The 27540-nt window shown below is 37.8% G+C and overlaps 1 protein-coding gene and 1 long non-coding RNA gene across 8 annotated transcripts in view; one reads left to right on the plus strand and one right to left on the minus strand.

Annotated features, from left to right (window-relative positions):
• Nucleotides 1–27540, plus strand: part of LOC122558936 (POC1 centriolar protein homolog A-like) — a 189520-nt gene that overhangs the window by 105068 nt on the left and 56912 nt on the right. For 3 of the 5 annotated variants that reach the window (XM_087994247.1, XM_087994243.1, XM_087994244.1), the window contains exons 5-9: nucleotides 2911–3018; nucleotides 3740–3817; nucleotides 8034–8149; nucleotides 10669–10802; nucleotides 20294–20362. In XM_087994247.1, coding sequence (XP_087850373.1) covers nucleotides 2911–3018; nucleotides 3740–3817; nucleotides 8034–8149; nucleotides 10669–10802; nucleotides 20294–20362 — 505 coding nt within the window. The remainder of the gene's footprint in view (nucleotides 1–2910; nucleotides 3019–3739; nucleotides 3818–8033; nucleotides 8150–10668; nucleotides 10803–20293; nucleotides 20363–27540) is intronic. The other 2 variants (XM_087994245.1, XM_087994246.1) reach the window with 1 other exon arrangement.
• Nucleotides 25–17425, minus strand: LOC122558938 (uncharacterized). 3 transcript variants are annotated; one of them, XR_015759372.1, is made up of 4 exons: nucleotides 17355–17425; nucleotides 12972–13105; nucleotides 9207–9271; nucleotides 25–1786 (listed from the first exon to the last, which is right to left on the minus strand). It is a non-coding gene; the product is annotated as an uncharacterized LOC122558938 (long non-coding RNA). The 3 variants fall into 3 exon arrangements; XR_015759374.1 differs by lacking the exon at nucleotides 12972–13105 and adding an exon at nucleotides 11160–11290 and having other exon boundaries at nucleotides 17355–17408; XR_015759373.1 differs by lacking the exon at nucleotides 12972–13105 and having other exon boundaries at nucleotides 17355–17414.

Consider the following 27540-nt stretch of genomic DNA (forward strand, 5'->3'; position numbering starts at 1 on the left):
ATCAGACATCAGTATGAAACTAAGCTTGATAGACGTAAGTTTTATTTTTGCAGTTTATTTACCATGGTGAGTTCCTTCACATAACCACAAGAAGAACATCAAAAGAAATACAGAGGCATAAACTATGTTAGAAATATTTAAAATGGTCCTATTACAAATATCACAAAGATTCAATTTTTTTCACCTCGATAACAACCTTAACAAATACTCAAACCTTGGTGAAGTGTCACCCTGTATGCACTTTAAAGTTCCTTGTCAGTGGACAGGGCTTTAATTGTTCTCCATTCATGCAGTTCTGTTTCTTTAGCTCATGTCTCTTCCAGAGATACTCAAACAAAATGCTGACAGAACTCACTTTATTTCATAAAAAGGAGGTTTAACCATTTAATCCCTCTTTCAGATGAAATCAGGCCAGTTTCTCTGTTTAAACTTTTATGCATGTATGCATGGAAGGTGGACCCATCAAATATGGCACACAACTTAAACTTTGCTACTAAAACAATTGGTTTTACACTGTTTATGCTGATGACAAGTTTCCAATCAAAAGATTACACATTCACTCACCCATATCTCCAAACAACAGTGTTCCCACAGTTTACATTCCAGAGGAGTACACATGATTGTAATATCTAATCACACCATAACATGTTCATGTTTTCTTGCTGTAAATACGTACTTGTGACTGTCAGAAAACTTTTTTTTCCCCCTTTCATTTCTTGACATAGGTTCATTAAATTCATTTTTCACAGCTTTCTGTTACTGGAGCTTTTCTGTTATTGACATTAAACTATTCAGGATGACTTATATTCTGCATAACTGTTCCAGAGACTACTAACCTGCACTGCTGGTACGAGCCATTTCTGAGTGATCTGCTTCACTCTCTCAAACAGATCTGCACACTGAAACAGACCTGCGCACCGCTTGCCCCTAAACTCTGTCTAAAAGGATTGTTTCCGTTTCTATCTGTGTCTCCCAGTATCCTAGCACACCATGTAGGAGACATCAGCCCAATTTTCTTCTCTCTCTTCCGTGGGCACTGGATTGTTTTTCTCAAGTTTTAAAACTTTGTTTAAGTGCATGTAAATACTTTTCCAGATATGTTCATACTCTTATTAACATTTACACATACTTTATAAAACATTATTGTTTAAAGTGGGTTTGTGTAGATTCTATTTAGTGATTGGTCCGTTAGGAAGATCCCACCCTTTGAGCTACTTGCTGTTTCAATACACCGTCTTGCTCTCCTGATAACATTTCTGTCCTGGGCCACCAGCAAAACTCAATATAAGCTAAAAAAATAGCACCTCCTTATCTATTTCGGCACTTTACAGCTTCAGGGCTCTTAATAGATTTCAGCAACTTCAGAGCATGAATAGTGTCCTGCTTTGGATTACATCCAGCTCCTCAAGTGGATGTTGTACATGGGTTTCGTCTCATCAAAGCTGATCTAATTTCTACTATATATCTCTAATATTACTACTTATTTTGCATCTGTAAGTTTCCTATACTTCCATCAGCGCTCCTTTGTCGTTCGCTCTGGGCACCTTCACCTTCCACCCACTTTCCCTTCTCCTTTTGATAGCAGTATCATTTATCCAGCCCCTTTCAATTCTGAAGAAGAATCAACTTTAACTTTCTTCTTCTGTCAATGCTGCCAGACCTGTTGAGTTTTTAACAGCACATTGCTTTTATTTTAGCTCTCCAGCATCTGCAGTACTTTTATTTAAATTTTCAGGCATCTGGCATCTCTTGCAACTCAATTGAGACTAAATCTTTGTCTTCCCCTCTTAAATAAAAGAGAAAAACAAATTAAACTTAAAGCTATAAATATATAAAAGGATTCGTAAAACTCACTTTAGAACCCAAGTTTCCTAATAACAGTGAAATATCACGAACCTTCCAGTAGGATAGATTTTGATGCATTAGTTGGCCTTTTTTAGGACTAAAAAGAATATAAGAAACTATAATGTTAAAACTTGTGTTTGAAGCATTTTGATTAAAATGACAGCTTTTGTCTGCTGCTACTGAGGATTGATATGAATTTTCTCATTTAAATTAGGAATATCCTATTGTTAGTATTGTATGCTAGCTTATATATATATACACTTGCTCGTATTATGTACTGGTACATTTGTAATTAGTTCTGGTTGCCATTCCTTACTTGGGCATTTGAATTTTCATTGACTGTCTGAGGAGTTGTTAGCTAGTAACCGTAAACTAAATATGGGGCAAGATGAAAGCTTTTAGAATATGCCAAACCAAAGCAGTTATTTTCCAGTTCCGTATGGTTACTTTTGTGTAATATTGGATGAGTCCTATACCTGTTTTATTTATGCACATAATTAAGCTTCCTGAAAACTAGAAAGTGCAATCAGAAATAACTTTTAAAATCAGTTGAGAATTTCTGTTTTCTCTGACTGGTAGAATTGTTTATTTTCTTTCTTTCTGGGTTGTTCTTTTTAAGTTGGGGTTGTTTGGGTTCATTAATAGATTAGACTAAATCCTGCAAATGACTATTTTTATGGGATCTCCAAGTCAGTAGATATGCATGTGGACAAAGAATAATTGAACTTCTGTAAATATTATACAAGATATACTTTTGTACAGTGTAAATTTGATTACAAATCTGATCATGTTGATAAAATAACTTACAGAAGAATTGAAAGTTAACTCAAAAGTCATTTACTACATTTTTCACATCACAGAAATCTTGCACATTTAATTACAGTTTTCTTAGTTACCAGAGAAGAAACATTGCTATGATTCCATAATCCTTCGACTTACCAACAGAATTTCTATTGGTATTTGCATTACAAGTTGCATTGATAACAAAATCTAAAATAATGTGTATAGTTCAAAATTTTATCCTCATTTTATAAGTTCTCTGTAATTTTTGTTTTTAAATTCTAGGTTTTCACCAGATGGGCGACTCATTGTTTCTGCCAGTGATGATAAAACGATTAAAATTTGGGATAAAGCTACTAGAGAATGTATTCATTCATTTTATGAACATGGAGGGTAAGGTGTTTAATTGTGTGTGTTTGTAAATAAATTTTTAGTGTATTGATAATTTGATAGTTGTTAGTGCATTGATGCAAGCAATGCAGATATGTGGTGGAGTAATAGCATAAGATTGCAGTGATGATTTTCCTGTGTGCCAAATTCTTGATGTCATTTGTCGGTATTCTTTTGATCGGAATAACCTGGATGAAGGTACTTTCTGTACATTTTAACAAATTTGCTGCAAATTTCTGGAGTTAAAGATTTACATAAACCAGTCTAGAGATTGAGGGTTTCAGTACACCACCGCTAGGGGTAAATGAGCAGGTGTGACATTTTAGATTGTATGTGCTGATAGTGTTCATTACAAAAGCATTTGGATAGATATCATTTAAAATTTACTATGTAATTAGCAGATGGTCTGTTAAAATTAATTATGCAATTGGATGATAAGTGAATTTAGGTCTGAATTTTATTAATGGTGTACTGCCATTTGTATTTAACTTTTGATTTCCTTTGGCTGACCACAGTTTAGACAGGAGATTATATTTATTTTCTTTATTTTGCAAAGATAATGTTTACTCAACCACAGTTATGTTTTTGCCTTTATATTAATGATTCCACCTCATTACCTCAGCTGGAATTCATATGCTCTGTCTTTTTCTTTCTACTTTTGTTCTCTTTTCGTGCTTTTTCTCCTCCTCTCTTCTTACCTCCTATCCTTGCGCCTCGAATGAAGTCATCATGGACTTATGGCTACAGTGTGGGCTCCTGGCAGAGTGGACTCTCAGCTTAGGGAGCCTCAAGGTGAAGCTAGGTGCGGGCATGGACTGTGTGGGAAAGACTGTTATTCTGAACTTTTTATTTCTTTATTTTTCTAATTTGTTCCAAAGATTTTGTACTTTTGTACTTAAGATGGCACAAGGTCTGTAATGCTGGACTTCTTATTTCTTTCTTTTCCCTGAGAATTTATACTTGAAAATCTGTACCTAGGTACATTTGTACCTAAACAGCGCCATAAGTGGTGACTTGTAAAATTTTTACTGTATTCGTGTCACTATACGTGACAATAAAGCCAATTCTAATGATATTACTAACCTTGTTAATGAATTTGCCTAATTTATAATTTACAATACTACTGTCTTAAATAAAACTGAAGGAGAATGATTTATGCTATATCTGGTAAACTAACATTAGATGTAGATTTTCTTTGAGAAATGGAGGAACAGGAATAGGCCATTCAGCCCATCAAACCTGCACTGCTATTAATAATTGATCAATAATAGTTGATCAAACACTTCAATGCGTTTTATCCAAGCTTTCCCCTTAATCCTTTATGCCATTGACAATTATACTGAAAGACTGAACTTCCCTAGTCTGTTGGAGTAGAGAATTCAAATATTCGCCAACTTATGTGTAAGAAAAGTTCTCATCTCAGACCTCAATGGCATCCCTGTTTTTTAAAATTCTGGCCTCCCCAACCAGGGAAACATCTTACCTGCATCTACCTTGTCTATTCCTTTAAGTATTTTGTAAGTTTCAATCATTACCCCTCATTCTTCAAGACTCTAGAGAATACAGGCCCCGTTTATCCAGTCACTTTTCATAGGATAGATAAAGGGTAAAGTTGTGATGCCATATATTTGGATTTTCAGAATGTGTTTGGTAAGTTATCATACATTGGTGTACTTTATAAGCTAAAGGATGAGCTGAGGAAGATGCAAAGATGTTGCAGTGTGATTTGGGCAGGTTGAGTGGGCAATGCATTGCAGTTGCAAAACATTGTGGGTAAATGTGAGGTTGTCCACTTTAGTAGCAAATATAGGAGGGGAGATTATTATTTGGTTGGCTGTAAATTGAGAGAGGGGAATGTTCAACGAGACCTGAATGTCATTGTGCACCAGTTGCTGAAAATAGACATGTAGGTACAGCAGACAATAAAAAGGCAAGTTGTGTATTAACATTCATAGTGAGAGGATTTGAGTACAGGAATGAGAATGCCCTGCTGAATTTATACAGGGCATTTGGTGAGGCCACACTTGGGATATTGTGCGCTGTTTTGGTCTCCTTATCCAAGAGAAGCATGTTCAGGTTGTAAATTTGCTCGCTGTACTGGAAGATTTGTTTTCAGACATTTGTCACCATGCTAGGCAACATCATCATTGAGCCTTGGTTGAAGTGCTGATGTTCTGTCCTGCTTTCTATTTATGTGTCTTAGTTTGTTGTGATGGGTGATACCACTTATGGTTCTTTTACTGAGAGGTGGGTAAATGGGGTCCAAATCGATGTTGATGATGGAGTTCCGGTTTGAATGCCAGGCCTCTAGGAATTCCCGTGTGTGTCTTTGTTTAGCCTGACTAGGATGTATGTATTGTCCCAGTCAAAGGATGTTCTTGTTACATAGACAGAGTGCAGCAGAGATTCCTAGGATGACGGGTTGTCTTGCAGGGAGAAATTGATTTGGTTAGGATTATATTCACTGGAGTTTAGAAGAATGAGAGAGGATCTCAAAGAATCCTGTAAAATTCTAACAGGACTAGACAAATTGGTCATTCAAGTAGATAGAATGGCAACAAAAGCATATGGCATACTTGCCTTTATTAGTCGGGGAATTGAGTACAGGAGTCAGGACATGTTGCAACTTTATAAGCCTTTGATTAGGTCACATTTAGAATATTGCGTTTAATTCTGGTTGTCATGTTACAGGAATGGTGTGGAAGCTCTGGAGAGGGTGCAGAAGATGTTTACCAGGATGCTATCTAGATTAGGGAGTATGAGCTATACGGAGGGGATAGAAAACTTTGGGTTGTTTTCTCTGGAGTTGTGGAGGCTGAGGGGGGTGACTTGGTAGAAGTCTATAAAATTGAGATGGCAGGGTTGACTGTCAGAATCTTTTTCCCAGAGTTGAAATGTCTAATACTAGGGGATATGCATTTAAGGTAAGGAGGGGAGTTCAAAGGAAACATGAGGGGCAAGTGTTTTTTTTACACAGAATGAGTGATTGGAGTCTGGAATGCACTGCCAGAGGTGGTACTGGAGGCAGGTATGATAGGATCATTTAATGGACTTTTAGTTTAATTTGGCATCATGTTTGGTACAGCGTTATGGGCTGAAGAGCCCATTCCTGTGCTGCACTGTTTTATGTTCAAAGTTGTAGATGCAGGAAGGATGCTCCCCTAACATGGGATCCCAGAACAAGCGGTCATTGTTTAAGGATAAAGGATAGACCTTTCAGGACTGAGGAGAAATTTTTTCACCCAGAGAGTGGTGAGCTTATGAAATTCACTACTATTGGTCTGCATTTGGTACCAGCAACAAGGGCATGGAGTGGAATGTGATCCTACAGTCAGAATTTGGGAAATTTGGTAAAAAATTAACAAGTCAGGCCTCAAAAATAGTATTCTCTGGATTACTTCTTGTGTCACTTCCAACTGAGTACAAAAGTAGTGGTTGGAAAGAATGCAAGAGGGAAGATTTTCAATTCCTGAGACACTAGGATTGGTTTTGGAGGGGATGATGTTTGTACAAACAGGACTGATTGCATCCAAATAGAACTCAAAGTGAATGCCTTTGGGGCACTTGGCTAGTGCTGTTCAGGAAGCTTTAAATTAAACTAACAGGGGTGTGGAAACCAGGACAGAATATCAGGGTTTGCAAAATACTTGGAGACAGCTGAATTAATTTTGTGTCATGACAAAAGCACTTCCTAGAGGTGCGGTGGAGTTGGATTCAGTTGAGGCATTTCAAGAGGGCAGTTGTTGATTTGTTTTATTTAATGTGCAGTGTTATGGGGAAAAGGCAGGGGAATGACACTAATCTCCAATGCTCATTTGGAGAGATGGTGCAGCCAGTATGGACCAAAAGACCACCTCATATACTGTAATGCTTCTGTGACTGTGATTTTGCGAATGTATTTAAGATACAACACATTCATATTCCCAAGGATATTTAGACAAAAGTTAACCTACTCTGTTAAGTTTACCCCATGCTGACAATACAAATCCAGCAAATTCACACCTTTCAATGCATTTGACAGAGGAGATGATAACCATTTCCTTACAGAGGAGGGACAGGGCACCTTGGGACAGTGGATTTTTGAATCTAGATTTTTGTGTTTAATTGTACAGTGGTACTCCTCTGTAGCTGCTGCCTTGTTTGCATATTTTTTTAAAAAGTGACCATCGTTAGCCTTATTATGTTCACACTAAATTTTGTCCCATTATTTGCTCCACTTATGCGATTCTTTTAATTTTATCCAGCAACCATCCTCATTGCCTTTGTGTGTGATGAAATTCAACATTGTTTTGTTCTATAAACTTTTATTGACATGTTGATAAAGGTAACTTAAATTTGTTTCATTTGGAAAACATTGGAAAGAGGAAATATCATCTCATTATTAGGTGTTAAATGTAAAAGCGTATTGTGCAGGATTTTCTCAGAGTTTGGGGTGATCACTTTGGTACTAAATGAGTCTACACTGCTGGAGAGAGGTTAGCACAGCAATTCGTGGTGGCAGTTTCCAAATTGACATCTTTAGGATGGCAGGCAAGCATCTGGAACTGAACACCCAATTAGAGGGCTGGGTGCTGCTGAGTGAGATAAATAGAGGCATTCTCGAAGTGATAAAATTAAATACAGAGTGGGCAAAGTTGTTCGGCTTCTTAGATTAGAGGAGAAATAACCTTCACCTGGCTCAATGGGGAGGTTGTGGAGTCATCTTTTTTTTTTTCTGCAACAAAAAAGCCACCCTGCAGTAGAGAGGCCCCTGTACGTGAGGAAGGCCTGTCTCCCCCAAGCATTAGTTATTTCAATTAGCTACCCACCTCCATTGCTTGGAAACCATACAGAAACACTGATGTAACTCTAATTCCTCAAATTCCTGCCAGCTGCCATGAGTGTTTTTACAGTTTGGCTCAATTGTTAAGTTACCCACTGTACACTTAAAATAAAATTTGCTATCAGCCAGTCACTTTCCTTTTGATTACAATGTGAGAAGTAAATAGACTAAATACGTTTTCTTTCCTTCCGAAAAGATTTGTGAATTATGTAGATTTTCATCCCAATGGAACATGTATTGCAGCAGCAGGAGCAGATAGCACTGTTAAGCTTTGGGACATACGTACAAACAAGCTTCTTCAGCATTATCGAGGTAAGTAGATAATATTCTCTGTGTTATGCATGACAAATGGAATTGAAATAATGAGTACCTTAAGTAGGTTTATGATATTTAACTGAACCATGAGACACGGCATCTTTAAATTATTTTTCGATACCTGTTCTTGTGTATTTTAATTAGTCTGAGGAATTGTGAGTTGAAAGTTATTTTATAGTTGTATTGTGTACTTGCAGATTATCTTTTATGAATATCTAACAGAGGTTTTTCCATAGACGTTTCTCTGTATACCTTCTTCACACTAATGAGAGAAAGTCCAAAATCAAACATTGAACTGTGACAAATGATTCTTGGAAAAAATGGTACAACTGAGTGGCAAATCAAAATGAACAAGTTTACTGAAGACCGTCATATGAAGAGAATACAGACAAGACTCTATACTTTGTAGCTTTATACACTAATTGGAACAAATGCAAATGACATATATTAATAAGCAAATGATACTTCAAAAAAAGATAAATTGCACTTCAGATAATCAATGTAATTCTGATATCACAAGCATTCACGCCACTCATTACTCAACATTATGTAGCTACAGATATCCACAAAATGCTGCTTTTTACTTGATATGTTAAGTCAGAAGGCCTATGTGATTACTTTCAACTTTGGGTTTCATACTTATCATTGCACTCCTACTTGTCATATCAGTTTTGATAGTGTCTTTTCAGATTTCCTTCACAAATGACAAACAGTAACATCCCATTCATGGTTTGTTCAATATTTTGAAAATATCCAGCTCTTTAGCATATCTGAGCTATTTGCAAAGCTTTCCAGGTTTTAGGCTTTTTTTTTTTTGCGAGTTCACACTGTATTTCCAAGAATGCATGTGTCTTTTTCTGTTCAACAAGGAAATGGATAACTTCTTGAGAGTGATTTGCATGTTTTCATGAGAATTCTGAGCTCCTCTTTCTGCTTTTATTTGTGTTTGCAACTTTGTGCTATTGCCTTCTCCCTCTAGCTTCTCTGTTTATAGCTATCCTTTGTATCTGTATTTCTTGTTTGTGTTTGCTAGCTCATTGCTTATTCAACTTACCTCAAGGTGGTATTGCTTCCAGGTCAAGAGTTGCCGGATCACAAGGGCTGGTATGTCTTCTTACCCTTGAACATGAAAATCAAACAATTTCCAATTGATGCAACTAAAACTTACATTCGCAAATTCATAAAAGCAGTTACAAATTGCATAGATCATTTAAATAAATTACATTTTTGTTTCCTTTGTTGCTTCTGGTCAAAGGTTTTCATGCACATTGCATTGAGTCTTTGGTGCAAACCCAGTTTGTTTGTTTGTGTGTGTGCACATGCGCGCAGATACGAGAGCTGCTGTATAAAGAAATTTTTATGCCAAGTGTTGATCAAAGTGGCTGATGCAGTTATTTTAAGATGCATTTTAAATATAATTGTAATTAATTGCCATTAAAATTATTGTCTGTTATTTGAAAATAGGTTCTGTGGGTTATTTTTGTTTTGAAGTGCCATTTTAATGTGAAATGTGAACATTCTGAAAATGAAAAGCTTTTGTTAAGCTATAGTGTCAGTGGGCATCTCCCATGCTGGCCATTTTGTTGCACAAGAGAGATGGCGTGCTATGCCCATACAGTGCCAATTAGTTTATAAGTGAACTTGTCCATGATTGTTAACATTTCCCTTTTAACCTTTTCAACTGTGCAATTTAGTTTTAACCTGCCTTGGAAAAGTAGCTTCCATGCTACTAATAGAAATGGTTGTCCATTTCTAGGAAAGGTGGGGTTTTGAAAAGAAAGAGGTAGAATTATGGAGACAATAAATTAGAATGGATGAGAATGATATTTTTCCTGCACTGGATTTCACTTGTAGTTCTTGATAACTTACAATTCAAAGGAATAATGTCATTGATTGTTAATATAAATTAAAATTTGTGAAAGTGCTGTTGTGCATTCTAAGTAGATAGCTCTTAGTTGTCCAGAAACTTTGGGTTTAGTGAAGATCTTAGAACTAATTTAAGACATGTTTACGGTGCAGTACATTACACTGAAGTAACTTGCATATCTTTGTGATGTGTTATTATTACTACAAAGGTGTTATCTATTTTGAAAGTCTCCCTATCCACCAGACCTTATGCTCTTCACAGCTCATTCAGTTTTTGCTCCTCTGTTAGTGTTTGTGATTGTGAAGGATGGCATCTGAACAAGTGAAGATTATCCATCTTGTAGAATTGTTCCATTAATTGAGATGGAAGCATTAATCACATATTAAGCTCACATCTGTAATCCCATAACTTCTTTGAGGTTATTTTAAATTGTATATGGACATTTGCTTTATTTTTGTAGGATTGTGCCAAATTCTAAATTTCAAGGGGTAGAAAATTCTCCTTTACTCTAGGGGAGGAATTGGGGAATTTGGTGTCATTTGAGGTTATTATTCTAAAATGCTTTTCCATTTGGACAACATGTTGGTTTGTGGGGTACTTAATTTAAAGAATGAAGAGCATTACTAAGGAAATTTTTGTTTTCTTGCAGTGCACAGTGCTGTGGTAAACAGCCTCTCTTTCCATCCAAATGGAAACTATCTCATAACTGCCTCTAATGATTCAACACTGAAGATACTTGATTTACTGGAAGGGAAATTACTCTATACACTTCATGGCCATCAGGTGAGCTGATGAAATGAGATTTTTTATTTTGGTAAGAATCTTTTTATTTTGACTATGAGGGCTTTTTATGTTTGGCATTGTGTAACTGTCTATACAACAAATATTTAGACTTTTTTCACAATGACTCAATTACAAATTGGGCTGCTTTTCATATCCTGTGAAAAATATGCATTTTATAATGAGGGCTTTTAAGACTGAGGTGAACAATTCATTTATTAAAAATTTCACTGGTTTGTTTTGATTATTAAAGAATCTTAGCTGGAATGCAGGAAAGAGCACTTTGTTGTGCATGGCTACTAATCTTAAGATATCTTTGAAAATTACATCTTTGCAGCAAGTCACTTCAGAGCAGAGCACCTTCTTACAAACAGAAGAATTAATCTCCGAGCCTTGGATCCAGCCTCCTTTCTTCTGTTAGGACTAGATAGGAAATTTGGTTTTCCATTGTTAGCATCCGGGCCCTTCACCAACAATATTGGTAATTAAAACTGCAAAACATAGGAGCAGAGTTAGGCCATTTGGCTCATCAAGTCTGCTCTGCCATTCACATGAGATTATGGCTGCTTTGATCATCCTGGCTGATGTGTGAATAAGTACATGTGACTGATTACCGATGAGTTGTTCAGCCTGACAGTATCCAGACAAATAAACTCATTGTAGAAGAGTTCTGAAGTAATCATACAAGATTCAAACTATTAATGCTCTCTCTCTTCACAGATGCTAACAACCTGCTGAGCTTCTCCAACGTTCTGTGTTGTTTCATCTGTCCAGCATCAGCTGTACTTTTATTTAAAAACACCTCTGTAGTTATGTGTTAGGTGGTAATGTGGATTTGAGGCCACAATCAGGTTTATTAAATTGCAGATCAGGTTAGATTGGCTGATTGGCCTACTCTTGCTCTTAAATCACAAGGATCCCGTGTTGTTGAAAGGGTTCAATCTACAGACTTGCAGTTTTCCCCAGCTATCACGTTGTTATTGTCTGGATGAAGACTAAGTAACTTATTTGTTATAAAGTGTGATTCCAAGCACCATTCCAAATACAGTATTTAAATCTTAACACTGTTGGTAACTTGCAGTTCATAATATTGATCATCATTTATGTTTCCAAATTTTGACTCCTAGTTTTGTTTCTTTTTGGAACCAGAGTCAAGCTTACTGTCACTATTATTGGTGAGCATATATATTTAAACTGTTGTCTAAATTTTCTAACTATATCAAAAAAACCTGATTGTGATAATTAGCATTGAATGTTAACTTAAATTACAATCAACTACTCCAGAAAGATCTTTTTAAATTTGTACCTAAATGTTTGGTAATGTGGAATCTATCAATTATAGAAAAATCCTGATTTTCTGTTGTTTTCCATTGCATTTTGTCTTAAATAACCAGCTGTCCTTTTTTGTAGTTTAAACATAACTTCATAAAGGGTGAGGTGCTTTTCTATTACTGCAAAATCTCTTGTAACAAGTAGCTTGTGTTGTCTTTACTACAACTATGTTAAAGTTGAGCAAGAGGCTGAACAAAAGCAAAATACTGTAGCTGTTGAAAATCTGAAATTTAGAAAAAACAAAATGGTGGAATTCTGAATGCCATTTTTGGAAGGAGAAACTGAGTTAATAGGCTTAAAGTTATATTCAGGTATGTTGAGCTAGGGTTTTAGATCAAATCCACAGCTCTATTGACTGCCTATTGTTATGCAATTCAGCTGGAATCTGTCAATAAGAATCATGTTTGCCTTTGATGCTACGTGACTGTCCTTCTACATGACAATTGAACTATCTTCAATCTGTGGAATACAGTTATGTCTGTCCGCCAAAGGTGATTGTCCACAGCTTAATTTGCTTTTTCCTCACTGCTGATGTGCAGCTTACCTTGTGCTCCCTGTTCTAAGCTAGATTTTTGCCCCTCCAAGGTGGATGGTGTGGAGGTATGGTATGACTTTGCAGGTTTTGTGGAATTTGGCAATGTTTGTGCTGTTCCACTTTATCAGCTGCCATCCTCATAGGATACACAAGAAGAAGATATTGTTGAGAATTGGTAACTCAGGGGGGTCCATCACAATCAACTTTATAAATGACAGTGGTCAACATGGTCCATATTAACAAACCACTGAGTACATTTGGCAGGACTCTGCTGAATGACATTCATATGAAAATAGAGCAGTCACCTGAGCCTATTCTCCTGGCTGATTAGTCTTGCCATGGCAGATGTTAAAGCAACCTCCTTGCTTGTTTAGAGTAGGTGCAAACTTGGCACCCCACCTCTGATGCATGACATCTCCCAAAAATTGTCAGATATATCCTGCAGAATGCAGAGTAAATAAATCATGAGTAGGCTGCCCTCTCTCAGTTCTCAAAGCATGACATCATCCTCAATCCTGTTGTCCTCCTTAACGGTGCCACTTTATTATTTCCAACCTTAAAATGATAATGATTAATGCCTCAAAGTTGAAATTCTAGACCCCAGAGACAAATGGGAGCTGTGTTATTTGATACATTCAAGGTTGAGTTTGATTAGATTAGATTACTTAGTGTGGAAACAGGCCCTTCGGCCCAACAAGTCCACACCGACCCGCCGAAGCGCAACCCACCCATACCCCTACATTTACCCCTTTAACCTAACACTATGGGCAATTTAGCATGGCCAATTCACCTGACCCGCACATCTTTGGACTGTGGGAGGAAACCGGAGCACCCGGAGGAAACCCACGCAGACACGGGGAGAATGTGCAAACTCCACACAGTCAGTCGCCTGAGTCGGGAATTGAACCCGGGTCTCTGGCGCTGTGAGGCAGCAGTGCTAACCACTGTGCCACCGTGCCGCCCACTAATAGTTTGTTGGATTTTTAATCTACAGGACAGTTGTGGCTTAGGGGAGGCAGCCAGAAAACTGTACCTGACGCCCCAATCAGATCAGCTGTGATCTTATTGAATGGCAAAGCAACCTCAAGAAGCAAAATGCCCATTCATAGAGCTATAGAGATGTACAGCATGGAAACAGACCCTTTGGTCCAACCTGTCCATGCCGACCAGCTGTCCCAACCCAATCTAGTCCCACCTGCCAGCACCCGGCCCATATCCCTCCAAACCCTTCCTATTCATATACCCATCCAAATACCTCTTAAATGTTGCAATTGTACCAGCCTCCTCCACATCCTCTGGCAGCTCATTCCATACACATACCACCCTCTGTTTGAAAACGTTGCCCCTTAGGTCTCTTTTATATCTTTCCCCTCTCCCCCGATACCTATGCCCTCTAGTTCTGGACTCCCCGCCCCCAGGGAAAAGACTTTGCCTATTTATCCTATCCATGCCCCTCGTAATTTTGTAAACCTGTATAAGGTCACCCCGAGGCGTCCGACGCTCCAGGGAAAACAGCCCCAGGCTGTTCAGCCTCTCCCTGTAGCTCAAATCCTCCAATCCTGACAACATCCTTCTAAGTCTTTTCTGAACCCTTTCAAGTTTCACAACATCTTTCCGAAAGGAAGATCAGAATTGCATGCAATATTCCAACAGTGACCTGACCAATGTCCTGTACAGCTGCAACATGACTTCCTACATCCTGTACTCAATATTCTGACCGATAAAGGAAAACCTTTTACACTATCCTATCTACCTGCGACTCCACTTTCAAGGAGCTATGAACCTGCACTCCAAGGTCTCTTTGTTCAGCAACACTCCCTCGGACCTTACCATTAAGTGTATAAGTCCTGCTAAGATTTGCTTTCTCAAAATGCAGCACCTCGCATTTATCTGAATTAAACTCCATCTGCCACTTCTCAGGCCATTGGCCCATCTGGTCCAGATCCTGTTGTAATCTGACCCTCCTATTTTTTCTTGTTTTGTGTTCAGTGATGCAACTTGGTACTTGTCTGACAACATAAGGGATTTCTAAGAGCACACGGCCTTCCAAGCTTTTGTGTACTATATATTACTGTATACAGTTAGAGGCCTTACAATGCTACTGATTGGATATGAAACTCAATCCAGAGCCTATTACAAACACTGAAAGTGCTGGAGAAACTCTGGCAGGATTGGTGGAGAGAAAACAGATTTCAGGACATTTCCAGTCCAGTGACCCTTCTTCAGAAATCCTTTTCCTCGCTACTCGTGACAGTAAACAACAATCTGCCTTGGACCTTGCGCATAAATGCAACTGTTACAAAGGCACAACAACAACTTAGGAGGCTGAGGCAATTTGACATATCCATAAGGACCCTCACCAACTTTTATAAATGCACCATAGATGGCATTCTATCTGGGTGCATAAAAGCTTGGTACGGCAATGGCTGTGCCTCGGACCAGAAGAAACTACAGAAAGTTGTGTACGCAGCCCAGGCCATCACAAAAGCCAACCATGGACTCCATCTACACTTCTCATTGTAGCGGGAAGGCTGCCAACATCATCAAAGACCCCTCTCACCTCGTTAGTAATCTCTTCAATCAGGCAGAAAATACAGAAGCTTGAACACTCATACCAACAGGTGTAAGAACAGCTTCTTCCCTGCTGTTATTAGGCTGCTGAATGGACCTCTCTAATTTCAAATGTAATGGTGACCTTGCTTTTGTGCACTTCCTGTGCAGCCATAACTCTGTATGCCTCGCTCTGTCTTAATCACCCACTGTCTGTCCCTGTATGTTCTGATCTGCCTGTACTGTTCGCAAAACAAAGCTTTTCACTGTACTCCGGTTTATGTGACAATAACAAGTCAATTCAAATATTAGTTTTCAAGAAGGATTACTGGATCCTTCACAGAATGTTTTCTCTTGACAGATGCTGCCAGATCTGCTGAGTTTCTCCAGCACTTTTTGTGATTGCAGATGCCGGAAATCTGAAACCATTTTCTGTTTTATTCCTATTGGCTCATTTACATTTGAAAATTGTGTTGGGGTCAATGTAGAGTCAGATCCCAGAACTGCTGGAGCAGGCAGTTTCCTGATTCAGAATTCTAGCCTAAGACTTTGACCTCAATGAATAAAAGTATTGAACCTTCAGAAGACTATCACAATACTGGCAAATGGATTTGTTTTAATATCTTGTTCCAGACTTGTGTAATTTCTATATTTGTTATGAAACATTTCTATCTATATTTATTGATAAAGGAAGAATATTAGCAGAAAATAATTTTTAAAAATAAATTTTGTTTTTTATAGTTGTTAATTCCAGATTCCTAGGTTTAAGGATAGAAATTCCATTCTTCTGTTAATGGTCTAATGGATAAGGTTTCTCATTTTAGATTCCTTCATGGTTGTGTATCAACTGAATATTTAAAGTAATCAGTATAATTATTTAAGGTGTCCTTCTATACATGCCAGGTTTACTATCTGATTTTCAACTTGTGGTTTTTATGTTAGCATTTGTAAAGATAAAGCATTATCAATATTTTATTTAGTTGTCAACCAGCCTGGCATGTCGGTTTCCTGCCATCAGTCTGGAAGGCTGTTTAAAGTATTTGCAGTCAGCAGACTTTGCCCACAGGTTTCCAGCTGGCAATAGTATTTAACATTTTAATTGGTCATTAATCTGCTGCTTCCCCACAGGAAATCGTGTTTAATTCTGGCCTCCCAGGTTTCCGACCATCAGCTGGGAATAGCATTTAAACACTTTCTTTGGTGATCATCTGCCTTTGACATTTTTGTGCTAATACAATCTGAGTTAATCTTGCACCTAGTGTTTATAGCTTTTAATCGCATACAGGGAGTTTCATATGAGCTAAAATTATAAAAGTTCACAGCACAGGAAGTTCACAGCACAGAAAAAGGCTATTTGAATCCTTCTGTCTGTGCTGTCTGTTTGCTAGAGCAATCCAAACTTACCTTGACCTCCACATAAAATATTTTATCATTCACCATCACAATTGTTATGCACTTTTCCCTTCAAGGATGCCTCAGATACAATACATAAAGAAATTTCTCTCAAACCTTGTCCTTACATTGTTAATAATAACCAGAAATTGGCAATCTTTACTTATTAACTCTTCAGCCAAAGTAGTATTTTCTAATTCACCAATAAAATGCTTGAGAATTATAAATATTTCTATTGATATTTTGACCTTTTTGGCTAGAAATAGCACAGCATCCCAAATCTCTCCTAAAAGATGTAGTTTCTCATTTTTCTATAGTATCCAGAAAAATATAAGCTTTTCATATATTTTATGGGTTTTTTTGTTGAGTCTTTAAGTCCCTTCAGCATCCTTTGAAATATCACCTGATGAACTTACTCTTCTTTTCTAAAAATTAAAGCAGTGATAAACATCAGTTTTAATAATTTGTTATCAGCATGGAAGATGACAAAGGTTAACCAAGGAGCCCATGGGAAAAAAGAAAATTTGGGCACGTTACAGTTTTAAACCTAATTTTAATGTCCAAAATAAGAGTTTATTTTCTTTAAAAAGGTGGCTGTTCATAATCATACTGCGTCTACATCCTTTTTTAAAATTATATATCTATTGATATAACAAACGTTAGTAAAAAGCATATTGGATAGAACAATGATCAGCAACAAAAGTGGGAAACGTGAAATGTTTCAGAGTAGTTTTCTATGTACTTACAGAACAGCTTGTTCTGAGAAATCTTCCAGCTGTATTTATTTGTGTGGGTGAATGTGCCTGTTCCAGATTTGACATATGTTTTTGTCTGGCAACTCGCTAGCATTCTGGGAGGGAACTGAGGAAGTGATAGATTAGTAGGGGAAGTGATGGTGATCCAGAAATATGCTTTGACGTAATAAGACCTCTGTTTCAGGCGCCTGGTATGTAAGATACCAGCTGATCATTGCTAGCTTACCCAAGGAACAGGGCCAAGTTTACATTCCTATACATAATTATATCTTAGATTGCCCTTCCTTTCCAAGCTTGGTGTTAAGTGAGACCTTTTCAATTTCTCACTGGTGACATTTTACAGCTGCTTTTCCATATATGTACTTTTTGAATGAAGATTGTATGGGTTAATTCAGTGAGAGAAACTTTAAGGTTTTATCTGTATTTAACACTTAATCTTTTTAATTTTTCTTCAAACTATTGGTTCATAGTTTGTTTCATTTCAGTAACTATTTGGTGACCTGCATTAACATTATTATCAATCTAATATATAAGTTGGATGCTCCTATTACTAATCCATAAAGGAGCTGACAGAAGTATGAATTTGTTTAGAGGTTTGTTTTTACTATGAAAGTGGAGCAGAAGTAGGCTATTCGGCCCTTCTCCCCCATTCAGTACGATCATGGCTGATCAGTTTGTGTTTCAAATTCCACATCCTTTTCCACCCAATAACATTTGACTCCCTTGCCTAAAAATAATCTATCTAATTCTGCCTTAAATACGTTTAATGACCTTGCTTTCACCTCTTTCTGAGGCAGTGATCCAAAGTCACTCACCCTCAGAGAGAAAAAAAAGATGAATGAAACAATTCTTACAATTTCGTCGTCAATGTGATAGACTGTTTATTCACTTGGTTTTTCTTGATGGTGGGACATTGTTTTCTTGTATTCGTTCTCTGTCCTTAAAAACACTTGTATGAAGTTTTTGATTATAAATCAGGCACACTTTTGATCTACAATTTAAGTCTTATTAGTTTCTATTACTCTTCTTAGTTTTTTTTCATTTAACTGTCCAGATGGATCTCCTTAGCATAGTATAGTTATTACATAGTTGCAAGGCAAATGCTATAATTGTTTGATACATTTGTCACATGCTACTGTCAAGTAATTCCGAAATATTTTATATAGCGCACTTGGAGCAAAGAAACTGCTATTTGTCACATCAGACGTATTTTGAAACTGTTCTAAAGCTTAATGGGTGTCAAAGCAAGCGAGTGAAAGTTTAACTGATCAAGACATTTGACAATGAATTCAAGCTTTATTGTACAGTTACTATGATTTATAATATTGATGCAGTTCTCAATTTTGCCAGCAACATGATAACTGCCTTGTTTGTACAGATGCTAACAATGTAATCCTACTTTACCTGGTCTGTTCAGAGTATTGTGATATAAGATCATGCTGTTTTGTCTACTGAAAAGTTTCAGTGGTGTACATAAAGTTTAAGGCTTACTTATAGGGTTGCCTTCCAGCTTCACATGCATGAAAATTGCAGGAAAACCAAATGTATGGAAGTGATTTTACAGCCATTAATTTTAATGGATGAAGTAGTTCTGGGAGCACATCTCCTGTTGTGCAGTGCTAGTAACATAAATTCAAAAACTAACCTCATGGCCATTTTAATAAGACTTAGGAGTTATTTCACTCATACCTCACACTACAAGAGCAATATATACTGTGTGACAGGAAAATTGAGATTACAGCTTTCAGTTTCTCCTGACTAGCTTGTCTATGCATTGGCATATTTAAATTGAGTGACAGTTGGCAGAGAATAGATGTCACAACTTACTCTAGAGCACAGCAATTTTTTTATATTCCTGCACTGATCCAGATTGTCTTGGGAGGCTGAATGGCACTGACCTGTAACCTTGGTCCAGATGCCTTGAAATCCGAACCTCACCCAAGCAAAAATGATGACCACTTTACATGAAGGCAACATGCCTTGCTAATGTGTTTGTCTGTTACTTGCTCTTGCTAGGATGATGCAGGAGTATTAGTTCCTTAATTGATTATCTAGGGGGGAGATCAACTAGGAGAAAGTGAGGACTGCAGATGCTGGAGACCAGAGGTGAAAAATGTGGTCCTGGAAAAACACAGCAGGCCAGGCAGCATCCGAGGAGCAGGAGAATTGGCGTTTCGGGCATAAGCCCTTCTTCAGGAATCTAGGGGGGAGTTCTTAGACTGGCAATGTTGTGGTATTGGGCATTCTTGGTGGACAGGAAAGTTGAGAATGAATGTGAAGTCATTGGAGGAGGACACAAGTTTACGTCCGAAACTATTTGTCCAATACATGTTTGCATTAAGTAGTTGCATGGGCGGATGAAGAGAAATTTTGCTTTATTTTTGACTCAGAAGAGGGCCAGATGAATTTGTCCAAAAGTAGTCAAGAAATTGTAGTTATTTATCATTTATCTCCCATAAGCCAGATTTCAAAGAGTTGGGTAGACTGGTAAAGTGCTGAATTTAAACTCCATCTCTATGTAAAAGATAAGTGCAAAACCACTTCTTATTCTAAGCATTAATATCATCCTTTCCCTTAAGATAGCACCAAAACAGCAGATTGCAAAGCATTAGCACCCAATTTTTACAGAACTAGTTTATCTCATAACCGCACCTGTGCAACTGGAAACTGTGTACAAAATTTTCTGTCGATGAATTTTACACTCTCATTACAACACCCTGTTTGCCTGTAGTTGAATTTGGGCACCTAAATTATACATTTGAGTGACAGTCGTGTTTCTAATTCTGTTTAGGAGCAAGGTTGGGCATTATGTAAGCTATTTCAGTGTTAAATGTTTACCAAATAAACACATTGGTCAAATATATTTTTCCATAATGCAGTATGAATTTAAAAAAAAAACTCATGTTTAGTTTCTTGCCTTCTGTTTATAGGGTCCAGCTTCATGTGTGGTTTTCTCTGGTGCTGGAGACTTCTTTGCTTCGGGTGGCTCAGATGAACAGGTGGGTATTCTTTACATTTCTTTGTAATTTATGTACAGAGAGCTCTTGTGGTATAGTGGTAGTGTTCCTATTGTGCTATGTGCCATTAGTAATCAGAAATTTGTCAGTCTCTACCTTGAATATGCTCAAAGACTAAGCTTCAACAGCCCTTAAAAAAGGTTCACAACCTTCTTGAATAAAAGAAAATTCTCCTCAGCTTAGACCTCTGTGTCATCCTCATTGTTAAAACATCTTACTTACATTTGCCCTGTCTATCTCTTTGAGTATTTTGTAAGTTTCAATGAGGTTACGTCCCCTTCTTCAAAACTCCAGACAATACTGCACCAGTTCACGGAATCTCTTTTTAACTCTTTGGACAGTTGCAACATCCCACAGCATTGCACTCTCTCTTGGCCGTAATATTTTTCCTGAGATAAGGAGACTGGAACTGAACACAGTCCAGATGCGGTCCAACCAAATTCCTAGACAAGTTAAGAAAGGCTTCACTATTCCTGTTCTCTTTTACAATAATGGCAAACATTTCATCAGCCTTTTGATACTTTGCTGCGTCTGCATGTTAACCTTCAGTGACTTATTGACCTAGCTCCCTTTGTACATCTACCTCTTACCATTTTTAAAAAAATACTCTGCACTTTTGTTTCTCATACCAAAATGGATAACTTCATGTTTTCCATTTTTCCATTCCAACTGCCATATCTAGCCCAATCACTAAGCCTGTTCAGATCCTTCTGAAGCTGCTTTACATATTTCTGTCAATATACATTCCCACATAGCTTTGCATCATCCACAAATTTGGTAACCTTACATTTCATCACAAATTCCAAATCATTGATAAATATTGTGAACAGCTGGGTCCAAGGACTGACCTTTGTGGTGTCCCTCTGGTCACCGTTTATCAACAAGAGAATGGTACAATTATTCCTACTGTTTTCTGTCTGTAAGCTAATCATTGATCCATGCCAGTACATTACCTCCTAACCCATGTGCTTTAACTTTTCTAAACAGGCTCGTGGGGGACTTTATCAAAAGTATACTTAAAATCAGTTTACCTCCTTTATCAACTTTGCCAGTAACATCTTAAAAAAAACTCCAAGGTTCGTCAAGCACTATTTCCTGCTTATTATTGGCCATTCGTTATCAAGGAGAAAGTGAGGTCTGCAGATGCTGGAGATCAAAGTTGAAACTTTATTGCTGGAACAGCACAGTAGGTCAGGCAGCATCCAGGGAACAGGAGGTTCGACGTTTCGGGCACAGGCCCTTCTTCAGGAATTGGCAAATAAGACATTCGTTATCAACAAAGTGTCTTATTTGTCCCATCTTTAATAATAGACTTTTGTGTTTTCCCAACAATTGATGCAACACTAATTGGTCTGTAGCTTTTTGTTTTCTCTTTCACTCCGTGCTTAAATAATGTGTGATTTTTGCTACCGCCTTCCAATCCATTCTGTATTCTCTATTACAAATTGTCTTTATTCTGTCTGTAATGGATCCCGTTTGTTTTAACCAAACATTTCCTTTATGTACCTTTAGAAGCTTTTCCTAGATTGTGTTCATATTCTATTCTTCCGTATCAATTGTTTTCTCCTCCTTTACTGTATTCTATAAACCTCTCAATCCTCAGAATTATTGCTGTTTCTAGCAACTTTAAAGGCCTTTACTTTTAATCTAAAACAATCTCGAACTTCATTTGTTAGCCACAATTGATTACCCTTTTTTTTCAGTTTTTGTCTAATGAAGGAATGTTGTGAAGGATATAAGTCATACAACGGTTCTCACAAAATCATCAATTGCCTTTGTACCATAATATTGTTGAATACATTGTCCCAATCACTTCAGCCAAATTACGTGTCATGCCTTCATAGTTTCCATTATTTAAATTTAAAATTCTTGCTTCAAAATGAACTACCTTGCTTTCAGCATAATGTAAAATTTGATTGTGTTGCGGTCATTCCTCCCTGAAGGTTTTTTTTAAACAAAAAGATTGTTAATTTGTCTTTTTCGTTGTCTCATGCTAGATCTAACATCGCGATGCCTAGTTGGCACCTCAACATAAAAAGCCATCCCAAACACATTCAATAAACTCAACTTTCATGCCTTCAGTGCTCAATTGGTTTATCTATTCCAAATGCAGATTGAATCATCTTTGGTAACTGTTGACTGCATTATATGCATCTCTGATCTCTTAATAAATACCACGTCCTTCACTGCCACAGCTCTTTGTGGTCTATAAATGACTGCAATCAATGTTTGCTGCCACCTTACTGTTTCTTAGTTTTGCCCAAACAGATTCCACACAATGTTCTTCTAATCTGAGATCTTCTTTTACTGATGTTCTGATCATATCACTTATTATCAGGACAACTTCACCTTCCTTTATGTCCTTCCTAAACATCAAATATCCTTGAATATTTAGTTCCCAATCCTATTCACCATGCAACCATGTTTCTGTAAAGACACTTAAATCATGCTCCTGTACCTTATGTCTTTAAATGATTTGTATGTCTTGCTATGAATGCGACACCTCTCCAATGCCTTTTGATTCTTCCTGAAGTGTAATGCCCAGGATTTTACAGAACACTCCCATTGAGATAGAACTAATATTTTATAATGGTTCACCTAATCTGTACTCTACTTATAAAGCTCAGGATCCTATACTGCTTTATTAAATATTTTCCCAACTACTGTGCTCATTTCATTGATCGATTGTTCATCTAGGCTCCCAAGTTCCTCCTCATCTGCACAGTTTTTAGGATTGATTTTTCTTGATTTTCTGTTGCCTTTCTTTGTTCTAGCTATTAAAATGTGTAATGTCTCATTTCTCTACATTATATTCCATCTGTCACATGCACATTCCATCAGCTACTCCATGTTTCCTTGAAGTCTGTCACTGTCCACCTCTCAGTTTCCAATGCTTCCAAGTTTTGAGCCATGTGCAGATTTTGAAATTGTGTCCTGCATATTCAAGTCTAGATCATGAATATAGATTAAGAAAAGTAATGATCTTAATAGCAACTCTTGGGGAACTCTGCAGTGTGCCTTCATCCAGTTTAAAAACTGTTCACCACTACTGTTTACTTCACTCAGCCAACTTTTTAGATGTTTTCAAATCAACCTGATAAGGGATGTCATTACACCCCTCCAGAGCAGGTGGGACTGAGCAAGCCTTCTAGCTCAGTGGTTAGGGCACTACAACTGTACTGTAGGAACCCCCTCAGCCAACTTTAGAGTCATGGTCCCACAGACCTCAACTATACTGACAAGCCTATTATGTGACTCTTCAAACACCTCTGGAAGTCCAAGTGCACCAACTGCATGACCCTTAATTACAGTCCAGATGCTTCATTGAGAAGCTTAATCAATTTAATATAATAAAATTAAAAAACAAAGATGCTGGACATCTGAATTAGAAACAGAATGTGCTGGGGAAACAAGGCAGGTCTGACACCACCTATAGAGAGAAAAACAGAGTTAACATTTCAGGTCTAGTGCCCCCCCTTCACAACTGGGAATTCCATACTTGTTTCCCTTTATTAATCTATGTTTGTCCAACTGATTGTTAGTTTTGTCTTGGTGTATTATTTCTAAAAACGTTTCCATTAGGGAGGCGAAACAGAGCAGCTTATATTTATTGGTTTACCCTTATATCTTCCTGATAAGTGTTGCAATTCTCTATACTCTGGATATAGGGAGAGTTGGAAGATTATGGTCAGTGGCTTTGCACTTTCCACTCTTCCGTCAGTACCCTTGAATACATTTGACCCTGTACTGGTAACTTAGCAATTTTAACTACAGCCAAAATTTCTAATACATTATTTTCATCAACTTTTAGCCAATTCAGAGACTCAGCTATCTGGTGCTTCACTATAACCTGATCTATATCATATTCTTTGGTAAAGACAGATGCAAAACATTGCTTTAGTTCCTTAACGTGACCTTTGTTTTCTATGCATAAATTCCCATTTTGGTCCATAATAAGCCTTTGTGTTGGTTGCCAACACCTTTTCTCCTATCGTTGCTGCTCTTATTTTATGTTTTTACTTCCAATCTGGGCTTTCTGTATTCAGTCTGATTTTCGTTTGTTTTATCAATCTGTCATCTCTCGTGTAACCTTTAAATGCATCACCTTATGATCACATTCATCATCTCGGGAGCTCTGGACTTGATATCCTACTTTGCTCTTCATGGAAATGTAAATTTTAAAGTTAGGGCAGTTTTGTCTGCCATTCTTGAATTCCATTTTACCTATGCTAGTTCCACCATGATACAGAAAGCTGGAGCAAGTAGACACATTTGGCTGGTTGAGCCTACCACATTTTTCAGTAAGAACCCTGACTGACCTAATTGTGGTCTTTGCTTCCCTCCCCTTGCTAGCTTTGACTCTCTGTGGACCAAAACTCTGTCTAACTAGAACTTGGACCTTTTTAAAGCCTCCTTGTTGGACTGGAAACACTGTTGTAGAATATTGTCTTGAACCCACTCTCAGAATTCTGCTCACTTTGTTAAGTGTTGAAAAATGTGGTGCTGGAAAAGCACAACAGGTCAGGCAGCATCTGATGAGCAAGAGAATCGACATTTCATCAGGAATACTCACTTTGTTACCCTGTTCCTTTTCTCGTCAATGATAGGATTATTAAGTCACCCATTTTAACTATTCTATCATTCTTGCACCCCCTCTGTAACTTTCTTCATGGACTTATTTTTCTTATTTCTTTCCCATTAGTTGGTGACCTATTAGCATACACCCAGAATTGTCATTGCTAACTTCATTGTTTTCTTTCTTTCCAATTGTCTATATCACCAGGAAGGTGCCAGTGTTGCAGCTGTATGGGAACAGTTTGACTAGGGGTGTGGCAAGTTTGGCTGAGGTACTAAATTAGTAGTTTGCATCCCTCTGTGCGATGCTTACCATTCTGACAGAAAAATTAACTGTCACTCGAGGCATTGAAAATTTATTAAGTAAGTGTTGCTTAGACTGTTAAATTTAAAAACTGACAAGATGTTAGGATTGGCTGAGATGTATCCAAGAATGTTGAAAAACCGGTAGTGCAAATTGCAGGGGCACTGATCATAATCTTTCAGTCTTCGGAGGAGGTACCAAAGTATTGAGGAATTGTAAGAATTATGACCTTGTTCAGTTAGGGTTGTAAGGATAAGCTCAGCCATTACAGATTAATCAGTTTAACTCCGAGGTAGGGAAGCTTCGAGAAATATTTCTGTGGGATAGAATTAGTAGTTAGGTGAAAAACCCCAGTTTTCAAAGAGCCTATATGACTTTTGAAAGGGGAAGTGGTGTTTACTGTCTTGCTGGAAATCTTTTGAAGAGGTAACTGAAATTGTTGATTAAGATGATGCTGTTAATGTGGTGAACCTGGACTTTCAAAAGTCTTTGATTCGATGCCACACAACAAACTTGAGAAAAGTTATAGGTAATAGAGTAGAAAAGACAGTGGCAACAGGGGTACAAAATTGACTGAGTAATAAGAAACCGATTAAAGGTTAATGTGTGTTTTCCAGGCTGGTGGAAAGTTTTTAATTAAGTTCCCTAGGGATTGGTTTTGGGAGCCAGGCTTTTCCTGATATATATGAAGGCTACATATGCTTCAAATACCACCACCATGTGGTACAAAGAACATGCACATGCAAAGAGATACTCTTTGAGAGAAAGTGAGGGCTGCAGATGCTGGAGATCAGAGCTGAAAATGTATTGCTGGAAAAGCGCAGCAGGTCAGGCAGCATCCAAGGAACAGGAGAATCGACGTTTCAGGCATAAGCCTGAAGAAGGGCTTATGCCCGAAACGTCGATTCTCCTGTTCCTTGGATGCTGCCTGACCTGTTGCGCTTTTCCAGCAACACATTTTCAGCAAAGAGGTACTCTGTCATTCTTAAGCAACCAAAAGCATCAACTAGTTGCAAAGTGGTGGTGTTATAAATTCTGAATAAAAAGTGTTTTGACCAAAGGTTGCGTGTTGTCCAAGACATGGAAACACTAGGCAATCACCCTGGTATTTATGCTGCATCACACCAGGAGCTAAAATTGCCAGAATATACATTCCAACACAAAGTGCTATTCTCCTACCATATGTGTCCTGATATGAATATTAATATGGAACATGTGGTACTGACAGTTTGGTGCTCCACCAAGAACCCAGCCCTTCCTCACCCCTCGAAGAAAACTGGGAGGCAATTTTCCCTGGGCCTCCTTGATCATCCAGGCTCCAAGTTCAGAGCAGCACCCCTCTCAGGTGGTGCAGTGACATAGATGTGATCCACTTCTGCCTTGCCCCCCGCTTTACCCACCCCATGTATGCAACACTGATGTTACTGTGTTCAATATACAGTAACATTAGTGGCACATGTGCATATGCTTCTGCAACCTGTATTAGTTTGCATCTGAGCATGGGCCATTTTGGCTGGCTGTGCAAGTGTAAGGGCCATATTGTGTTCTGGATAATCATGCTGATACATTAATGATCTAGATCATTGGTGTCAGGGGGAAATTTCAAAGTTGCAAATGAAAGTATTGTAAACTTGAAAGTATTGTAAACTGTGAGGAGGACAATGTAGGACTCCAAAAGAAGATAGACAAATGTTACAGTGCCAAAAAGACATTAGATGAAGTTTAAGATGATAGCCTAGTGGTATTATCACTGGATTGTTAATCCAGACACCCAGGGAATATTCTGGGGACCCAGATTTGAATCCCACTATGGCACATGGTGGAATTTGAATTCAGTAAAAAGATCTGGAATTAAGGATCCAATGATGACTATGAAATAGTTGTCATCTAAATGCCCTTTAGGGAACAAAACTGCCATCCTTACTTGGTCTGGTAATTGGAGTCCTAATTGCTCTATGGGTAATTAAGGATGCACCCACATCCAGTAAATGAATTTTAAAAAATGAAGTGATGCATTATGGTAGGAAGAACACGAAGAGCCAATAGAAAATTAAGTTCTTAAATGGGGGTAGGAGGAGGGCGACCTGAGTGCATATGTGCATAGGTCATTGAAGATGACAGGACCAGTTGAGAGAGCAGTTAATAAATCATAGTGTCTGAAGCTTTATTAATAGGGACATAAAGTCTGAGAGCAAACAGGTTGTACTGAACAAGGCACATATTAGACGTCAGCTGAATTATTGTGTGCAGTTCTCAGTGCCACACTATAAGAAAGATGTGA

This window comes from Chiloscyllium plagiosum, unplaced genomic scaffold (genome assembly GCF_037043375.1).
Source record: "Chiloscyllium plagiosum isolate Xiang-an unplaced genomic scaffold, Cpla_swu_hap1 HiC_scaffold_14, whole genome shotgun sequence".
Lineage (NCBI taxonomy): Eukaryota > Metazoa > Chordata > Chondrichthyes > Orectolobiformes > Hemiscylliidae > Chiloscyllium > Chiloscyllium plagiosum.